The following is a 19864-nucleotide window of genomic DNA, read 5'->3' as shown; positions in this document are numbered from 1 at the left end:
AACAAATAAACAGAAACCTGGATGAGACATGGTACAATGACTGAAAAAAGTATCTTGGATGAGTCAAACATATCAACCCATTTATAGCTTTCTAAAATAAATTTTATATGATTTTAAATAGCATTTTTAATTGCGATATACTTCCTATAACATAAAATTCACCATTTTAAAGTGTATACTTCAGTAGTTTTTAGTATATTCACTATGTTGTACAACCATCACCACTATCTAATTCTAGAACATTTCCATTCCCTCAAAAAAAAAATTCATATAAATGAAATCACGCAACACATGACCTTTTGTGTCCATCTTCTTTCACTTATAATGTCTTCAAGTATATAGTGAATGTTATCATACTTATCATTCAAAGACATTTTCCTTGACTATAATAAAACCGTTTGCTCAGAGTGGTAATAAATATGTGAAATAATTAGAAAAGATTCAACGTACAGTTTGGAATACATGCTCTAGTTCTAGTGCTGACTTCTTACCACTTTAACTTCTGAGGACCTCGGTCTACTCTGTTGTACAATATGGATGTTAGATGAGATGATATCAAAATTATCTCTTTTTTATTTGTATTACTCCAGGAATCTCAAAGACACAGAGAGACATACTGCTGTCTTTTTGGAAAAAAAATGTTGCAAAACCAATTAGTAGATTTGAAAATTTTAGTTCCTAACTTGATCTGGAGACAGGAAACTTGGGTTAGCTGCTATCAATAACACTTTGAGCTGAATATAACCTCAAGAATTTAACACCAGTTTTGTAATCAGGAGAAAAATATAACAAAAGACAGCCTGAGCTGTCTGTATCAGTCCAGTTCTAAAAAGTGATAATATAATCAATGATTTCCTCTGTAACATCCGTCCTGATAAAAAGCTCCATGCTTAAAAAAAACTGTTAGAAACAAGTATATATGCACGATGCTTTTATATTTTTATTTGTTCTTCTCATTCACTACAATATCTCAGTATCTAGGGAAATGTCAGGTGCAGGTTGGCACTCCATATTCAATTATTTGTTAAATGAATGGTGGGTGAATGGATGGATGAGTCGCTGGGTAGATGGATAGAAGCCATATAACTAAAGACTGATCTCAGAGTTAAGGATAAAAAAGACATGTGGAGTTTTCTTTTCCATCCTTTCTAACAATGGGTAGAATAAATATAAAATGTTAAAAATTAAAAACAGTGGTTCAGAACTAGAAATGTTTATTTTATTAATTTTGATACAACAGTAGATACAGTACATTTAATATGCTGCTTTGTTGCAGAAATTAATCAGCACCAGTTTATGGTTTAAGTTATACAGAACGTCCTGTTAATGAATATATGTGTATATTGATTTCAGCTGTGTTAAAAATAAACAAAACAGAAATGTAACTAATGTCACCTGGTTCATCTTTACCACTCCTTGGAAGGAGATAAAATAATTATATCATTTTTAAGTTTATGTATAGCAAATATATGTTGTATACATGTATCTTTTGTTAAAGACCAAAAATCACCAGACTCTGAAAAGCTGCACACTATTTTGCCGGGTTGATGCCCTTGAATAAGTGGGTCATTTCCTGAATCCGTATTCAAGTGTGGGGAGAAGAGCTAGGTGACATGCAGGTCCTTCTTTCTGGTGTTCTCCTTCTTAACTACCATCAGTCCCCATCTCTTGCTACTCAACCCTTCCCTCCTCTCTCCCTTTCCTCTTGTATAATCTCCCAGTTCCATTCTACCATTGCTCCATTTCCTTCCTTCCTACTCCCACCAGAAATTGAAGGGTGACAGTTACCAATCAAATTGGAGAGAACCATGACAATCACTTCTCCCCACACAGTCAAACCCAATCATGAGAAAAAAATGATGACCACTTCCCAGCACCCATACTTGCCTGAAATTTTATTTGTATCTTCTTTCAATTACTTGGATTTTATCACTTGATTAATGCCTTCATGATCAGGAATATTTTTAAACATTCTTCTGATTGCTATAAAAATTCAAAATATTCTCTCTTTGTGCTCACATTGCAATTACACTTAAATATCACTGTCATTGAAAAAATGTATAATAAAATCTATCAGGTCAACAAGATTCTACATACTAGTTGCCATGGTTCTGGATTTCCAGTTTTAAAGTTTAACATAGTTCTAGAGTTACAGTTAGAAGGAGCAGCCCTTGAATTTCTCATTCCTTGAACTTTTACTTCCCACCCTAAGACATTACCCTTGAAGCAAACAACTCATTGTTTATCTGGCATCACACCTTTCCACACAGCAGAGACCAGCGGATCAGAGGGGATTGGAACTGGTCTGGAGAATGGATTTAACATCTTTTAGTTAACCACCAGAGACTGCTTGTGCCATACGGGAGACCTGTATATTATATCAGTCCAGTACCTGCTTGTGATAACTAAGGTAAGGAGCCTCCTGACTCCACAATGATGTTTAACTTTATTAAGAGGTAGAATGTCTAAATCTTATCCCAGCCTCTCTTTGTAAATATTTCTATTAACCAAAATATTGATAAATGAGCAGAAATAAAAAAAGCTTGTCATGTTTTACATCCAGAAAGTAGACTGAATTTCTTCAGTGTTTTAAAATTTCACCCAAGGTATTACTATAATAAAACCTACACCAAAGCTTTGTCTACTTGGTAACCTCATTTTGATTCTGAAGTTACACTGGTGCTCATATAGCAAGTTACATTTGGCACAACCATATTTTTTAGTGATTATGAAAAGAGGAAAATTTTGAGTAAATGTTTCAGAAATAAATTTCTAATTTCCTGTTATTAAAACTTGATTTCAGAAGGTGTTCTTGTAAGGCTGCAACATGCTTCAGTGCTATAAAAATGTTTTACACAGATGACATTATAAATTAATAAGGTACCTTTACATTAGAGAATCAAGTTAATATGGCATTTCTACAAATATTAACTATTTAAGGGCTCAAAATGGTATCAAAATCCTTTCTGAGGACATAGGCTTTCAAAGAGCTCTGTTTTCAGTATTAGTTTTCTTTGTTTATGAGCCTTGTTCTTTGGGACACTTCTGAGGAGGCATATTTTTCTTCCATATATTAACCATCACTTATATATACTCTATTTCAAATGTCTCTGAGAAATGCTAGTCACTGCCACAAACACGAATGAAGAGAGGCTCGTGTTACTTCAAATTTTTCATGAGTCTGTAAGCCTGGAGAAACCCAATAATTAGCCTTGGAATGGTACAATGCCAACATTCTTATTGGAAAAGGAGATATGTCTCACGAGTAGTGATGAGTAGACCTCTGAAGTACAGGTAGCCCCAGAAATCTTACCTGAACTAGAGATTTGCAGATGAGCTTCCATCTCCAAAATTCTTCCATCTAAAGCTTTCCTTTTTTGCCACAGAAAATTCTCCTTTTGATTCACAGCCTCTTATTTCAGGTTTCATATTTAAAAGGGCTCCAAAGGGACAAAGCAACCCTCCGCAGTTCAACCTTGATTTAATGAACTGGTAGGGTTAGTTTCACTCAGACTGAATAAGTAGAAGCACCTGCAATATTGATTTCAGAATGGACTCATTTAAGGGACTGGGACCGAAAAAATCCAAAGACCATGAAATTGGTGCTGACTGAGATATGGGGTGGGGTTGGAATGGGGATCTCCTGGAACAAGCAAATCTTGCACCATATAATACATCAGGCATTTATTTTGAGAGATTGAGATGCAAGAAGTATATCTCTTCCTGTAAGAAATATTCATTTATCAATATTCCTGGAACTATTCATTTGTGTTCCTTATTTACTAGATACAATCACTCATACACTATGATAAAAAAAGAAGTACCAAGTCAGTTATGCACCTTATTTTCTATTGAGCAATATGCACAAATCCGGTAAATAAATAGGTGAGAAATCCCACTGGGCACCTGTAAAGCCAGTTACATTTAGAGTTTCCTGGAGCACACATAGTTGTGAGGTTTGCCTTTCTTACAGTCCTTTATTTGCCATTTTCCTTGTCTTTGAACCAAAACACAGTTCTTGCCAGGCTTTGAACGTTGAGGGGGCCCTCTCCTCCAGTTGGTGAAGGTGACAGGTTCACCGCCAATCCACTCCCAGTAGCCAGCACGCACTTGGTCATTCAAACCTAATGTGAACAAAAGAATGTGCCAAAACATTTACCACATTAATACTTGGATATCATATCAGTCTATTGCTCTAAGCTCAATAATTACATGTAAACATGGTCCTACATTCTAAAACATGGAATATGACCTGGGAATCCTATAAGATGTAACTAAGCACATAAGGCTTAGGGTTCAGGCAGACGTAAATTCAAATCCCAGCTCCACCACTTGCTAGGTGAGCATCTTTAGGCAGGTTGCTTAACCACTCTAAGTTTTAGTTCCCTCACCTAAGAAATTGGAATAAAAAATAGCACAACTAGGGCTGTTTTTGAGGGTTAAATAAGATATGTCAAACACAGAGCAAATACAACTGTCTAATAAATGGCAATTATTGTTCATATTATTCTACGGGAAGAACTTCTATATCAGGAACACAGATTCATTCTGATCTATTGTTCTTCTTCCTCATTATTTAAACGTCTTCATATGTGAAAGTAGCTTACTAAGTATTATTTTTAGTCTAGAGCTCAAGCCTTTTTTCAATCTGTTACAATTCCAATAAAAAGCAGCTTTTCTCAACTTTTCTCAACTTATTCAATCTGGTACAATTCCAATAAAAAGCAGCTTTTCTCTACTCCCACTGGCAATTTTTGCAAATTACACTTTAACGTTGTAAAGCTCTGGTAATTTTTCTTAAAGAAGCATTCCTCCTCCTCATTCTTCTTCAGAAGAGAAATAAAAAGAGTAAGTGGAGAAAAGGACCCCTCATAGCATGATCTGACGTCTCCTAAACCAAATTTGACTGTGAAAACAGTCTTAGTTACATAGCATATAATCTCCCAACTGACTCTCAATCAAGTATTTTGGGATAGAATAAAATGAACTAATTTTGGTTAGAAATAACCTGTCTTCTTCTGGATTGTTTCCTTGAATTATTGATCAGGTGATGCTATGCCTAAGTATTTTTGTGGGGATAGAGCCTTGAAATCAGTTGTTGTGGATGCAGAGAAAACCTATCGTCCAACTTTAACTTAATACTCTCATAATTTCAGAATTTAGAGAATCAGTGAGTATTAAAGAGATTTTGAGAAGCCAAGAATGGGTTTATTAGAGTTCCCTGAAACACAGTACCTGTAAGGCTAGATAGCGAGAATCCTGACTTTGCTGAGCCCTGAGAATGCTCCTAGTTGTAAAGTGGCTTGAAAGTATTTGTATTATTGATACAATTGTAGAAAATATTGAAACTTCAGAAAATAAGTGTACCTGGAGGTACAACAGTTCTAATTCTTTGACGCGTTTCTTTTGTTGTCAAGTGGTTTTTTTCCAGGACCCATCAGCTCCAAGTCAAGTAGTTGTTTCAATCTAGTTGTGGAGGGCGCAGCTCACAGTGGCCCATGTGGGGATCGAACCGGCAACCTTCTTGTTAAGAGCACCACACTCTAACCAACTGAGCTAATGGGCCACTCCTGGCATAGCTCTTTTTATAAATGTATGTATATATCTAATACATATAAATTTCTTTTTTATTCTAAATTATTTCATGCTGCATATGGCGATGGACTCTGCTTTCTTACTTAGTACCTTACCACAAATGCAATACATTGCATATGTTACATAATATTCATCCAACATATATTGATTGAATAAATTAAGAAACATAAGGCATTTTGCCATGTCTTTAATATTTAATATCTTACAAAAGCATGAAATATTTAATATTCCTTCATACGATACACTATAATTCATTTCACCATCCTCTATTTATAGCTAATTCTAATTTTTTACTTTTAGAAGTACCATTTGTTGAATTCTCTTACCAGTAAACAGAACCACATCCCTTAATATTTCTTTGAAACAGATGTCTAAAAATGAAAGTATTGTGTGATTAAGATGAGTTTTAAAAGATAGACTGTCCAACCATGCAACATTGTTTGTTGTTATAAAACCACAATCATTTGGTCCACAGAAGAGAGATGTTCTCTTCATGTTGTGCCTCCTCCCTCAGTACAGCACAAATACTTGCCTATCCAGAAAGGCTCCTTTCCACCGAAGTCCCAGAGCCATCGCAGATGCTGCCTGGAGAGGACAGTTACAAGGCTGCCCAGGTGACTACACAAAAATGAATGAAAATGACAGCATCAGTGACAAGCAGTTCAACATTTCTGCTAATATGATACACATCTCGAAATCAGTTTAAAATAAAAAAAGTACACATGTAGAAAGATCCTTCCCAGATTTTAATACTATATTTTTTCTTTTTTTACTTTGAGTATCTTCAGGATGGGGTAAGTGACCAGCAAAGAAAGTAATATGTTATTATAATATCTGGGCTTTGCACTATAAATTCAATAGGTTTTAAATATCTTTTTTAGAAAATAAGCAACCTTTTTCTTATAAAGATTCATTAGCTAATGCCAAAATATTACTCCTCTCATAGGAAGTTTATCTCTAAATGGCATAAATTTGGCAATTATCAAGTTAATTTAATCAGTAAGGTGAACCAAATAATTCAGATAAAATTACTTGAGGCCTACATATTGAGCTTGGTGTGTTTAGTCAAATACTCTGATAACTGTGATCTTTTCATCATACTCAGTGAAATGAGTATGCCTTCACTTCCCTCAAACCTTTATAAGTAGTATAGAAGTTAAACACCTGTTCTTATAAACATACACATTTTTCCCAAATAGAATTCTTTTTTAGAAGTGTAAGGTATACAGCATTATGACTTGAGTTACATATATTGTGAAATAATTACCACAGTAAATTAACATACATCATTTCATGTAAATACCAAAAAAGAGAAAAAAATGTTTTCCTTGGAATGCAAATTCAGGATTTACTCTCTAAACAATTTTCACCTACACCATGCAGCAGTGTTAGCTATAGTCATCATGTTATACATTACATCCCCAGTGCTTATTTATGTTATAACGGGAAGTTTGTACCTTTTGATTACCTTCATTCAATTCCCCTACCCCACATCCTCCATCTCTGGTAACCCAAAATCTGATCTCTTTTTCTATGATTTTTATTTTTGTTTTTTGGATTTTTTTGGATTCCACGTGTAAGTGAGATCATACAGTATGTCTTTCTCTGTCTGACTTAATACCGCAAGGTTCATTCATGTTGTTGCAAACGGCAAGATTTCCTTCTTTTTATGAATGAATAATATTCCACTGTGTGTGTGCATATATATGGATAAATATATATATATATATATACCACAGCTTCTTTATCCATTCATCCAGCGATGAACACTTAGTTTGTTTCCATGTCTCCACTATTATAAGCAATACTGCCATGAACATGAGGGTGCAGATATCTCTTCAACATCGTGTTTTTGTTTCCTTTGGATATATTCCCAAAAGTGGAATTGCTAGGTCACATGGTAGTTCTATTTCTAATTTTCTGAGGAGCTTCCATACTGTTTTCCATAGTGGCTGCACTAATTTATAATCCTATCAACAGTGCACAAGTGTTCCTTTTCTCCACATCCTCTCCAGCATTTGTCATTTCTTATTTTTGATGAGAGACATTCTAACAGGCATGATAATTCTTTTTTTTTTTTTTTTTTTTGGTTGAGAGCCCACTGGCCCATGTGGGAATCAAACCGGCAGCCTTCGGAGTTAGGAGCATGGAGCTCTAACCACCTGCGCCACCGGGCCGGCAAGGCATGATAATTCTTTATGAATTACTTTTGCCGCTAGCTGAGTTATTTCTATAAGCAATATTTGATTGTGTTTAATTCCCCAGCAGTACTCATTAAAAGCTCTTTTAAAATGCTTTAAGAGACAATAGATAATTATTTTCTTTTTCTCCTTTTTTGTAATACAGAAAGCGTCAAACAGGAAACCAAGTTACTATGATTTTCTTGCCTGGTTAATAACCATTGATATTTTTTAAAGTAGGAAACAAAATTAGTAATACTTGTATAAGTTTAGACAACTGTTGAATTGAATTTTAGTCATTTTGCCTATGTCTTTTTGAACTTCATATCCATTTGTTTGCTTTTCCAGATCACATACAGTGAACATAATTTATCCATTTCTTGATGACTTTTTTTCCCCTAACACCAGTGCTTTACTGTTCTATAATTCAGCGGTGACTTCTGGACCTTCCAAGATACGTAAAGATCTTTACTCCTTTTCTGAATGGTCTTAGGCTGCTGGATTTGGGTTTTGTGACTTGTCTGACCTCATTATGTACTGTTAGCTCCTGTCTGACAGTTCAACAGATACGATACCACATCTTTTCCCTTATTCCTTATATTCAATATGGTCATTCTTACTCATATCCAACATGCTGAGGGTTTAGGACACAGAATATCAAATATATGTTAAATACAGACAGAGGGAAAGCTTGAGCAGCTGCCTCACTTGATGTGGTATATTGAACAGAGCATAGGAACAGAGCCTTCCACTTCCTGCTCTGCCCCTAATTCCCTAATGGAAGCAACTCCAGCCTCATTGTCATCAGGAAGTAATGGGTTTTATTTAGCATCTCTTCCTGCTTTAAGGTTCATGAAACTATCATTAAAAGAGACTGTAATATCTATTTTAGTTGGTCAAATATAAGTTTGATTTCCTTTTTGACTCTGAGAAGAAAAAGTCCCCAAAAAGCAAGATGAGAAAATAGCTGTTTAGCATAGGTAAAGTGTGAGGCCCAAGTTATTTATAAAAATAATAGGCATTTATATGTTGATTATTTTATAAACATCGTTCCTTTTATGCTCACATATATAAAGTACAGTGAATATTAGATAGATACGTATATAGAGACATAAAAATAAAATACAGAGACACAAACAAAACTCTTTTGACAGCTTTGAAATTTGAAGGCATTCAAAGTGTAGTATTAAAAACAGAAACCTTAATTTTCCTAGTTACAGAAATAAACATTTACTTCTTTGAAACTTTTTGATTAAGTATAGATATATTTCAGAGTAACTCTGTAAGGATAGGTCAGCAGGGGTTCCAGACACTCCTGTGGAAAAACAAAATGGTTTCATAGATAATGATCTATAATAATACAATTACCAAATGTACAATGACTGCCTAAGGAAATGAGCAGATGAGATTACAATATGTAAATTCAAGAAATACCTAATCTAGGAGTCTAGCTCCTCTGGGTTAGAAAAATAATAAAACACCAATGGGGAGCAAAAGAGATTGGAGATAAAGATTGACTTGAGTTAGTGATCTGATTAGGGATAAGGGATAAAGTAAAATTTGCTGGTTTTCTTGGAACATGGGTGCTGTAAATTACCCTATGTAAAGGATCTTTAGGTAGCAAGGGAGTCCAGGAAAACATAGCCCAGAATTGAATAATGGTCCCTGAGACCAAATCAAAGATATAGTAGATGAATATTAATTCTAATTATAGAATCTAAAACCATCTCCTAAAAATATTTATGCAATGTTGAAATTATAAATTTCACATCACAGAAGGAATTGATACTTCCAAGAGGAATACTAATTTTTCAAGCCAAAGAGGTTGGAGAAGAAAAGAATAAAATGACCCTGAAAAGAAATTGGTGAAGGGAAGCAGGGAAGCCCACAGGATGAATAAAAATATTTTGAATGGTGGGGAAAGTCTTGGGGTTCAGAGAAAAACTGTACTGAGGAGGTAGCCTTGCTGCCCCAAAATGTTCCTCTTAGAATGACTAATCCAAAGGAATATTGAGATCTTTTATTTTTCTATTAGTTTGCTTTTCATCTGCACCTAGACAGTTTCTGAAATGCTTGAAACTAGTATTAACTATTCTTGGGGTAATCATTCTTGTTGTCCTTCTGAAATAAAGTGCATATTGAAGTATCATACAGATGTAATCAGATCAAACATTCCTACCCATTCTTTCCATTAAAATTTTAAAATTAGAAGCTTTTTATGATATTTAAAATAATCTCACACTATATATGTTTTCTTTGCCTCTCTTACATACCCTGGAATACTATCAGAAATGGTATTTGACAGATGTTTTAATTTCTGGACCAATATGGTGAATTGACAATGTGGAATTTGAGTTTATATTACTGATAAATACAGAATTAGTCATTATAAAATTAGTCATCATAAAATATGATGAGAAAACTCCAATTGTCCTTAAAAATTTTCATTTCTTCTGAAAACTTTCTCAGCTTTACATGTAAAAAGAAGTATCTGTTCCACGGCTTAACACAATTCTCTGAGAACAGAATTTATAAAAATAACTTCAAAATATATGAAAAAATTAGTTTTCAACCTATTTATAATATCATGTTTGGTTTGCTAGATATGATTAGTATCTTTAATTAATAGGACAGATGGAAATTTTATAATTTAATCATAATAGTTCATTTCAGAATAAAATATCTTTCTATTTATACTATCTCAAGTATAATTTATGTGTTACATATTTAATTAATAAATATTTCTTGTAACTCATATTATTACATTTAGATCCACAGAACTTCTTAATTGAACCGATAGTAAGACATCAACTCCACAAAAGCTAAATACTGTAATTTAAATTCAGCGATGTTTACATTCTTGATAGAGCTTCGTAGGAAGGGAATATGGAGGAAATTATCAGGACAGTATGACAACTTTAATCGTGTAAAATGCAGGGTTTTAGGACTTGACATAGGACAGCTAAATGTAGAGAGTTACGGTGTCTATATCTCTAAAGCTCATTGATGAATGAGGAGTGATTTCGTTAAGTTGTGGGGCCAAGACTGGGGGGTAATACTTAAAAGTGTGGTCTGATTTACAAAAATGTCCTAATAAATATTTGTTGAATGAATGAATCTATAAACTCAGAACTTGATTGTATCTTAGGTTTACCCTGAAAAGTTACTTTGATTCTAATCCAAAGGAAACTTAGAATCCATAACTTAATAAAAAATCTTAATATGTCTTTGTTGTGAAAGATACAAAATTAACACATAGTTTTGAAAACCTACTTCATGTTAGGCCCATACAAAGTTAAAATAGGTGTCCTTGTCAATATTCACCTGAGATGAGATATCCCCTATACTTATGGAACTAATTCTGGAGAGTATAATAGAAAATTAAGTCCTTTCTGTTCCTTTTACTTGCTTGTATGACCAAGCACAAGTGATATTGCTTCCCCAAATCTCTTGATTTTATCTGTATAAGGTAGATAATGATACAAGCTTTCCTCCCTAAAGTGATGGGAGGATCAAACAAGCTAATATACAGTGTGACAAAAAAAATTTATACACTGTTTAAGAAAGGAAAAAACTATTCCAATTATAATACTCAATATATACCAACAACAAAAGATGAATACTAGTCATGTTTGACTCCTGCAATTATTAGAGGTGCTCAAAGTGGTTACCATTAGCACCAACACACTTCTGATTACAGCAAACTACTGCTTGAGCAAAGCTGAACAAAGTGTCCACTTGCATACATTTTTTGGTACCCCTATATATGAAGAATTATGTAAACTATAGAATGCAATATAAAAGCAAGGGCATTATTGGCAAAGACACCTGTAGAATTAGGTCAGGCTGGTATGAAAGGGTCACAGTGTGAAGGTGCTTTCAACCAGGTTGCAGATGAAATCTTAGGTTAAATGCATGAGGAAATAGCTAGGCTTTTAAGTTAATTTGGGCCTTAAATTTATTATTGGGATAAGTAAATTGTGCAATATTAATAGATATACGAAGAACCCCTTTTTAAACTAGTCTTACCATTAAAACCCAGATACAATTAGATCAATTAGGTGGATCAATAAAATAAAATAAACAGAGAGAGTGAGGGACTACTATAGGGTTGTCAACATGAAAACATCAACAGTATTACTATAAGTTGCCATTATTTCATAAGAAATTATTTTTGACACCAAAAAACTAAAAGGTCATAATCTCAGAATAAAAGAATGATTACCTTACACCAACATCGATGAATGGATGGAAAGATAGTACGCAATACACGTTCTCATTTTTCTCATCATATTAAGAACCAGGTAAAGCTTTATTATACTCACAGGCCCTTAGATTTCCTTGCACTGACTGTCATTTGAGAACTACCCAAAAATGAACAATAAGGCTGCTTTCAAACTTGAGGTTTGGGGGTTCTATTGCTCTGTTCATCTATATTTTACCAATAGATCACAGCAGCAATTTGATCTTGATAACCTTGACTAGAGTATAACTGCACTTGCCCTGTTCATTTTTGTCAGTAGAGAAACCGTATCTTCCCATCTGTCGTATGTTGCAATCTTCTTGCTAATTGTGAAATCAAAGCTCTTTCCTTCAGGAGAAAAAAAGACCTATTCCACTATTCCTAAGTCAAACTTTAGATAAAGGTAGGACCTCTGAACCTTGGACTATCAGAAAGATGAACAATTGGGTCCTAGAGGAAATTAATCCCAAAACATTACTGGAGGCAAAAATGACAAAACTGAAGCTGTCCTACTTCGGACACATCATGAGAAGACAGCGTTCTTTGGAAAAGACAATAATTCTGGGGGAAAAAATAGAAAACAGCAGGCAGAGAAGAAGGAGATAGATTGACTCCATGAAAGAAGCCATAGGCATGAATCTGCAGGAGCTGAGCAGGGCCGTGAGGACAGGACATTGTGGACATCACTCATTCACTGGGTCTCAAGGTGTCAGAGCCAACTCAATGACCCGTAGCAACAACAAGGACGCCTGGTTATTTTGGTGGAAGAATGTCTTAATTGTTCTTTAACATGTAGCATTATGGGAATACTTAAGTATGACAATTAAGATCGCGAACTTGTTGCTAAACTTTTTTTAAATATATATCAGAGGGATGATTCATTATGAATTTGTACCAACTGTACAAACAGTTATCCAAGTTTACTATTTGGAAGTGCTGAAAAAGCTGTGTGAACGAGTTAAACAAAAACGAACTGAACTTTTCACCAACAATTCATGGCTTTCATGGCTCTTGCATCACAACAACACACAAGCTCACACAGCACTGTCTCTGAGGGAGTTTTTAGTCAGTAAACAAATAACTATATTGGAACACCCTCCCTACTCACCTGATCTGGCCCCAATGACTTCTTCCTTTACCCAAAGACAAAGGAAATATTGAAAGGAAGACATTTTGATGACATTCAGGGCATCAAGAGTAATATGATGACAGCTCTGGTGGCCATTCCAGAAAAAGAGTTCCAGAATTGCTTTGAAGGGTGGACTAGGCACTGGCATCAGTGCACAGCTTCCCAAAGGGAGTACTTCGAAGGTGACCGTAGTGATATTCAGCAATGAGGTATGTAGTGCTTTTCCTAGGATGAGTTCGCGAACTTAATTGCCAGACCTCATGTATGTATTTAAGCAATGATTATCCATAAGGTTTTAAAAAAATTTTAACTTATTTTATACCACCAACTCATCAAAAAAACCTGCAGGCCACTGACTAACCTCTATAGTACCTTATAGGACTTGAAATACAATCTTAGGACTTGAAATACAATCACTGAAGACAAGGGTGGTTGATTTGACCAGTTTTTAAATATACTTTTGAAATATTCTATTAGCTTTTTAAAAATCTAGGTATAATTTACATGCAAAAAATGCATAAATTTTAAAGTATTCAATTTGATGATTTTTGACCATAGTATATATATTTAGGTAACAACCAGCAGAGCAAGAGATAGAAGAGTTCCATCACTCTAGTCACACCACAATTACTGCCAGAGATAGCTGTTTTGTATTTCTAACACCAACTAATAGGTTAGTTGGGCTGCTTCCTCTGTATAAAATGTTTTTGAGAGTTATCCACCTTGTTGGAGGTTTCAATAGTTCATTCCATTTTATTGTTTATAAAATAATTTATCAAAAATTATCTACAGTGTTCCCTTTTGATGTAGAAAATATAAACAACTCCTATAAATCAGTACCAAAAAGACAAATGACCCAAACTATTATTATTATGAAAAAGGTTGCTATGGGGGTCCACCCAGTGGCTCAGGCGGTTAGAGCTCTATGCTCCTAACTCCGAAGGCTGCCGGTTTGATTTCCACATGGGCCAGTGGGCTCTCAACCACAAGGTTGCCAGTTCCATTTCTTGAATCCCGCAAGGGATGGTGGGCTGTGACCCCTGCAACTAAGATTGAACACGGCACCTTAAGCTGAGCTGCTGCTGAGCTCTGGAATGGCTCAGTTGGTTGTAGTGCGTCCTCTCAACCACAAGGTTGCCGGTTCGACTCCCGCAAGGGATGGTGGGCTGTGCCCCCTGCAACTAGCAATGGCAACTGGACCTGGAGCTGAGCTGCGTCCTCCACGACTGAGACTGAAAGGACAACAACTTGAAGATGAATGGCACCTTCCACAACTAAGATTGAAAGGACAACAACTTGACTTGGGGAAAAAAAAAGTCCTGGAAGTACACATTGTTCCCCAATAAAGTACTGTTCCCCTCTCCCAATACAAAAAAAGGGTTGCTATGAAATTTTTGTAGGAGTTCCTTTTTAGTTGCTAGATGGGGATGCTGCCCAATTTGTGAATGGTTAATAAAGCCAATTAGATCTGCAAATTTAAAAAAAAGAAAGAAAGAGAGAGAGAGAGAGAGAGAGAGAAAGGAAGGAAAGAAGGAAGGAAGGAAGGAAGGAAGGAAGGAAGGAAGGAAGGAAGGAAGGAAGGAAGGAAGGAAGGAAGGAAGGAAGGAAGGAAAGAAAAAAGTTTTTGTGAATGTCTTTTTATTTGAATGTATATTTTTATTTCTCTTGGGTAAATACCTAGGGTAAATTGGTAGGTCACAGGATAGAGGCACATAATTTTTTAAGAAACTGCCAGACAGTTCTACAAAGTGGTAATACCACTTTACACTTCAACCAAAAATACATTAGAATTCCATTTGCTCTACAACATTTGATATTGTCAGTCTTTATGATTTTAACTATTCTAGTGGGTGTGAAGTGATATTTTATTCTGATTTTCACCTGCTTTTCCCTGATGTCTTATGGTGGTGAGTGAGCACATTTTCATGTACTTAATGACCAATTGTATATCTTTTCTTGTGAAGTCTCCAAGTCATTTGCTGTTTTTTTATCAGGTTGTCTTTTTGTAATTGATTTGTAGGAGTTGTATTTTCAAGATTCAAGACCTTTATCAGATATATGATTTGAGATTAGTTTTTCCCAAATGTGATTTGTCCTTTCATTTTCTTATTAGTGATTTTAGATGAGCATAACTTTTTAAATTTGATAAAGTGCAAGATCTGACTGATATCCACCAGGGACTTCTCTAGTCTCAATTTACAGCCATGTGCATATTAGCCTAATTGAATTGTTTTGGATAATATGCAGGTAGGCAAAAAAAGAGGGTCAGGGGTAGTTATTTATGCATTTTTAAAGTTCTTCTGTACTAGGTGAATTTTGTTGTCATTTTTGAACCACAAGACATCCTTCATTGAGTGTTCCATTACCCAGTGACACTTTGTCCAATTTGTCTGATTTCATAATCATCAATGCCCCTTACGTTATCATAGGTCTGATGCTAAGACCTTTCCTTGCTATGTTTTCAAATCAATGAATAGGAATTCCTATTTAATAATAATAATAATAAAAGCTAGAACCTTCAAAGCTGCTGACTCAGAAAATCTCCTTCTGACTTTCTTCAAAAGATTGAGATGGAGAGGCTAAAAAATAGAATTGTGGTAATGATACAATCTTAACATAAAAGAGCTACATCAAAGGTCAGTCCCAAATCCATTCTGAGCGTCAGAACTCTCTCTGGCCTCCTAACAACGCCAAGGGTAGGTATTGGACACCCAACACTTGAATGAATGAAGCAACCCTACAGTTCCATGAGAAAATAGAGAAACAGTAGGAAAGAAAACCGTCAAATTTGAAACAAGGTTTCTTACTGTTCCCTGCAAGCTTGGGCAGCTGTGCTCCAGGTGCCTTGTTGCTCTGTGATCAAGGAGTGGCAGTAGCCTGAGTGATGGTGCCACCCAGCTGGGCAGGATTTGTCTTCCACCTCCTGAAAAATAGTTGTCCATGTTCCCATCATAATGGTCTTCACAGTCTACAGCCTGTTCTCAGCATAAAGAATCCTATGAGTCTCCAAATTTAAATAGAGTAGCTTTGTCACCAGAAAGGAGGTCAGCCCTAATCCCAATTCTCCACCTTGAGAAATACAATGGCTTCTTACAGAAAACACTACTAAAGTTAGCAATGTTTCAATTCTATACCTGTGGCATTCTGATAATGAAACAAATTATTTTTAAATTGTATTGATATAACTAGTGTGTTCATGTGATTTTTAAAACACCCCTGGGTCATTTTCCCCCCTCGTCTTTAATGTGTAACAAGGGCAAGAAGAAGTAGCATGAGTTGACAGATCATTTCCTCTCTGCCATCTTACAAGGTATGATCAAACAATACAGTGAATGCTTAAATTTTAAAAATCGGTTACAGTAAAAGCCACACTGCCATTAATCCCCCTCAAAATACTCCTCCTCACTTCGAACACACATATCCCATAGTTCTTATCACTTTCTGAAGAAGTTCTGGAAATCTTTCGTGAGTATCTTTAGTAGCGCTGTCATGGCTGCCTCGATGCCCTGGATCATTTTTATTTTGGGGAAGAGCCAGAAGTCACATGGTGCCAGATATGGTGAATAAGGTGGATGAGGGCACACTGTAATGTTTTTATTTGACAGAAATTACTGTATACCAGAAGCAATGTGTGACACAGAGCATTGTCATGATGGAGGATGATTTATGGAACACTTTATAACACACCTTCTCTCAACCATAGCTCACACCCGACTGACTGCCCCTAACAAGTTGAAACTTGTCACACACTGTTACTAAGGTCCAATATGCTGCTTCCCATATTGAAGACCCCTGCCTTTCCATTGGATGGCACTCTGCAGCAGCATTCACTGTATTTGTTGATCACAATGGAAAGGCTCCATGTCACACATTGCTTCTGGTATATGGCAATTTCTGTCAAATAAAAACATTATGGTGTGTCCTCATCCACCTTATTCACCAGATCTGGCACCAAGCGACTTCTGGCTCTTCCCCAAAGTCAAAATGACCATGAAAGGAAAACGTTTTAAATCGATACAGGACATCGAGGCAGCCATGACAGCGCAACTAAAGACACTCACGAAAGAGGACTTCCAGAACTGCTTCAGAAAGTGGCAAGAACGATGGGATAAGTGTGTTTGAAGTGAGGAGGAGTATTTCGAGGGGGAGTAACGGCAATGTGTCTTTTACTGTAATATATATTTTTTTAATTTGAACATTCACCGTATTGTTTGATCATACCGCATATCGCAGGGCATATGGCAAGTAAAGGTATTTCACAATTCAACCTGTGTCCAACCTTGGTTTGGGGGCTCCAAGCTTTCCAGGCAATCCCATTGCACTTATACAGCTTTTGGAGGCTTTCTTCAAGGTGGAAGAGTCCTTTCAATTCCAGTGTGCAGTTCTTTGGAAATGAGGGCAAATGGCTCTGTAAGAAGGAAAGACAATTGAGATTTAACTTAATGTATGGTGATGACTTACTTACCTCCTTTAGGTCTTCATTTATTGAGTAGCATTTGTGTTGAGTAAACTATCCTCAAGCTTTATGGCCCAGCAAACAGCTTGCTGTAAGGTGAATAGGAAGAAAAAGATTTTCATACCTGTCTGGGGAAGTGTGAGTCAGTTGTGGATTCCACCTTATCTGCTTGAGGCAGTTCTGCCACTTTGATTGTCTTTTGTGGCTGACTAATAATGGATACTTTGGTGTTTCTTCTGTGAGCTGGGGACCTGTCATCCTCCAGTTGCAGGGAAACCATCCCATGATACTGAGGAAATCAACAAACAATAATAAAAATAAAATAAAGAAACACCAAGATAGCAAACAAAAAGATTTGTTGTAAAAAAGAGCAATTCAAAAATTGAATAAAAGCAGAAACTTGTTTATTTTTCTGACCACCCAATCCTCTAAAACAAATTTCAAATCAAGTTTTTGAAATTTACAGTGTTTCCCCAGAAATAACACCTAGCCAGACAATCAGATCTACTGCATTTTTTTGGAGCAAAAATTAATATAAGACCGGGTATAATATAATATAATACCTAGTCTTATACTATTTTTTGAGAAATTTATAGAAGACATAAAAAATAGATTCAGTAAATATTTTGTATCCATAAATACAAGAAAGTTAGCAATTCTCTCAGACTATACTTACATTATAGATGATGTCTGTTCCATTTCTGTAAACAGAGGATGGATAAACCTGAAATCAACATAGAACAAAGTATGAACAAAATTGGCTTGAATAATAATTAGCAATAGGGTAAAACCCATCTAGTGAGGTCCTGTTAATATTTGAAAATTTTTAAAACATATGTTCCTCAAAATCTTCTATGCCCAAATCATTGGACTTTTAAAAATCACTGGACCTAATCACAACTTATCAATGTTGATGCATATATTCATAGCCCCAGTTAGGGAGAAAAGACATTCTTATTTTGTTGGTACATCTATAGTACACAGAGGTCCAAAAACACACATACACATACTCATAATTGTGTGCCTGGTTAGAATGCTACGCTATAAGGTAGCGTGGTTCCCACACTCTAGTAGATTGCTTAATCTCATTCTATCCTAGGGCCACTGGTCATTCCCTGTCTTGATCACAAAAAGAACCAAAGCAGAAATCATCTGGATGAGTCAGTATATCTATCACCTCAAATGAAGTGGGGCAGCATTATGTTATTTGTATTAGGTTGGTGCAAAAGTAATTGCAGTTTAGAAGGCTGAAAATAATTGTGAAAACCGCCATAACTTTTGCACCAACCTAATATATACAAAAGGGACTTCATGACCCTATAAAAAACCATGGCCCCCACTCACTGGGAGAATCAAAACAGCTTCTTCAGTGTTTCAGAATACTTGTTAATATTAATAACTTTAGATTCTTTTAATATGTACCCCTCACATCAAATCCCCAAAGTTGCCCATCCTTACTGTTTTGCCATTCCCTTGGGTCCTAAGCTTTAGTCCATAAAGATCTGTAGAATCAAAGCCCTGTGGGGTATCTCCCCTGGCAACCTCCCCTCGCAGGTCTTCCCCTGCGAGCCGCTTGGAAGATGGAAGAGGTCTTCTTTCCACATGAAAAGAACCAGAAGTGGTGTGTGAGGAAGAGCCTGGGAACAGTGGGGGCCCAATGCCCTTCTTCCATGCTTTGTGCTTGTTTGGGTTGAAGGAATATGAAGGATGGCACTGTCCTGGAGGCATGTAAGATGGCAGGTCAGTTCATTTTACACAAACAGATAAGTGATCACATCATCCCAGCCCCTGGAGCAGCTTGTCATTAAACTTAGATGGATGGTTTTCCCACCAGATGTTGCCTTTTTGCCATTTGCCAGAAACTCCTTTAGTCTTCATCAGTTTCCATCCAGGAAAGCTGTGCCCTTCTGCACGTCTACAGGGTGATTATAAAGTCATGAAATTGATTTCACAAACCACAGATGAAAATCACTCTGTGGTGATTTTATAATCACATCATATACTTGTACCACAACAGCCTTACTTCTCTTCATGTTACAGTATTCCTCAATATAGCAGGTATATTCACTGATCAAAGATCATTCCACAACCACTTCAAAGTTATTATTCTTTCCCCAGTCTCCTAGAGGTAGAAACTGAAATTGTTTGAACATATCAGTGAAATCAAGTAACAGTTTTAAAAAATTAGCCTTCAACCACTATAGGACAAAGATCCAGTAAAGCTTAATGGAGCCATTTCTATTGGATACATTGCCAATTAG

General features: G+C 35.9%; 1 protein-coding gene across 3 annotated transcripts in view; it reads right to left on the bottom strand.

The window, feature by feature from the left end:
- Window positions 1–1199: 1199 nt before the first annotated feature.
- The window catches only part of FREM1 (FRAS1 related extracellular matrix 1), a 155766-nt gene continuing 137101 nt past the window's right edge, over window positions 1200–19864 (bottom strand). For 2 of the 3 annotated variants that reach the window (XM_081066045.1, XM_081066046.1), the window contains 7 exons: window positions 19062–19321; window positions 18280–18327; window positions 17728–17892; window positions 17427–17555; window positions 15955–16070; window positions 6128–6213; window positions 1200–4124 (listed from right to left, as the gene is read on the bottom strand). In XM_081066045.1, the coding sequence (XP_080922171.1) occupies window positions 3925–4124; window positions 6128–6213; window positions 15955–16070; window positions 17427–17555; window positions 17728–17892; window positions 18280–18327; window positions 19062–19321 (1004 nt within the window). In that variant the 3' untranslated portion in view covers window positions 1200–3924. Of the gene's footprint in view, window positions 4125–6127; window positions 6214–15954; window positions 16071–17426; window positions 17556–17727; window positions 17893–18279; window positions 18328–19061; window positions 19322–19864 lie in introns of those variants that run through there. The other variant, XR_013994416.1, reaches the window with a different exon arrangement.

Source organism: Rhinolophus hipposideros (genome assembly GCF_964194185.1).
Source record: "Rhinolophus hipposideros genome assembly, chromosome: 11".
Lineage (NCBI taxonomy): Eukaryota > Metazoa > Chordata > Mammalia > Chiroptera > Rhinolophidae > Rhinolophus > Rhinolophus hipposideros.
Note: the sequence above shows the minus strand (reverse complement) of the source record. Positions and strands in the feature narration are given on the sequence as shown.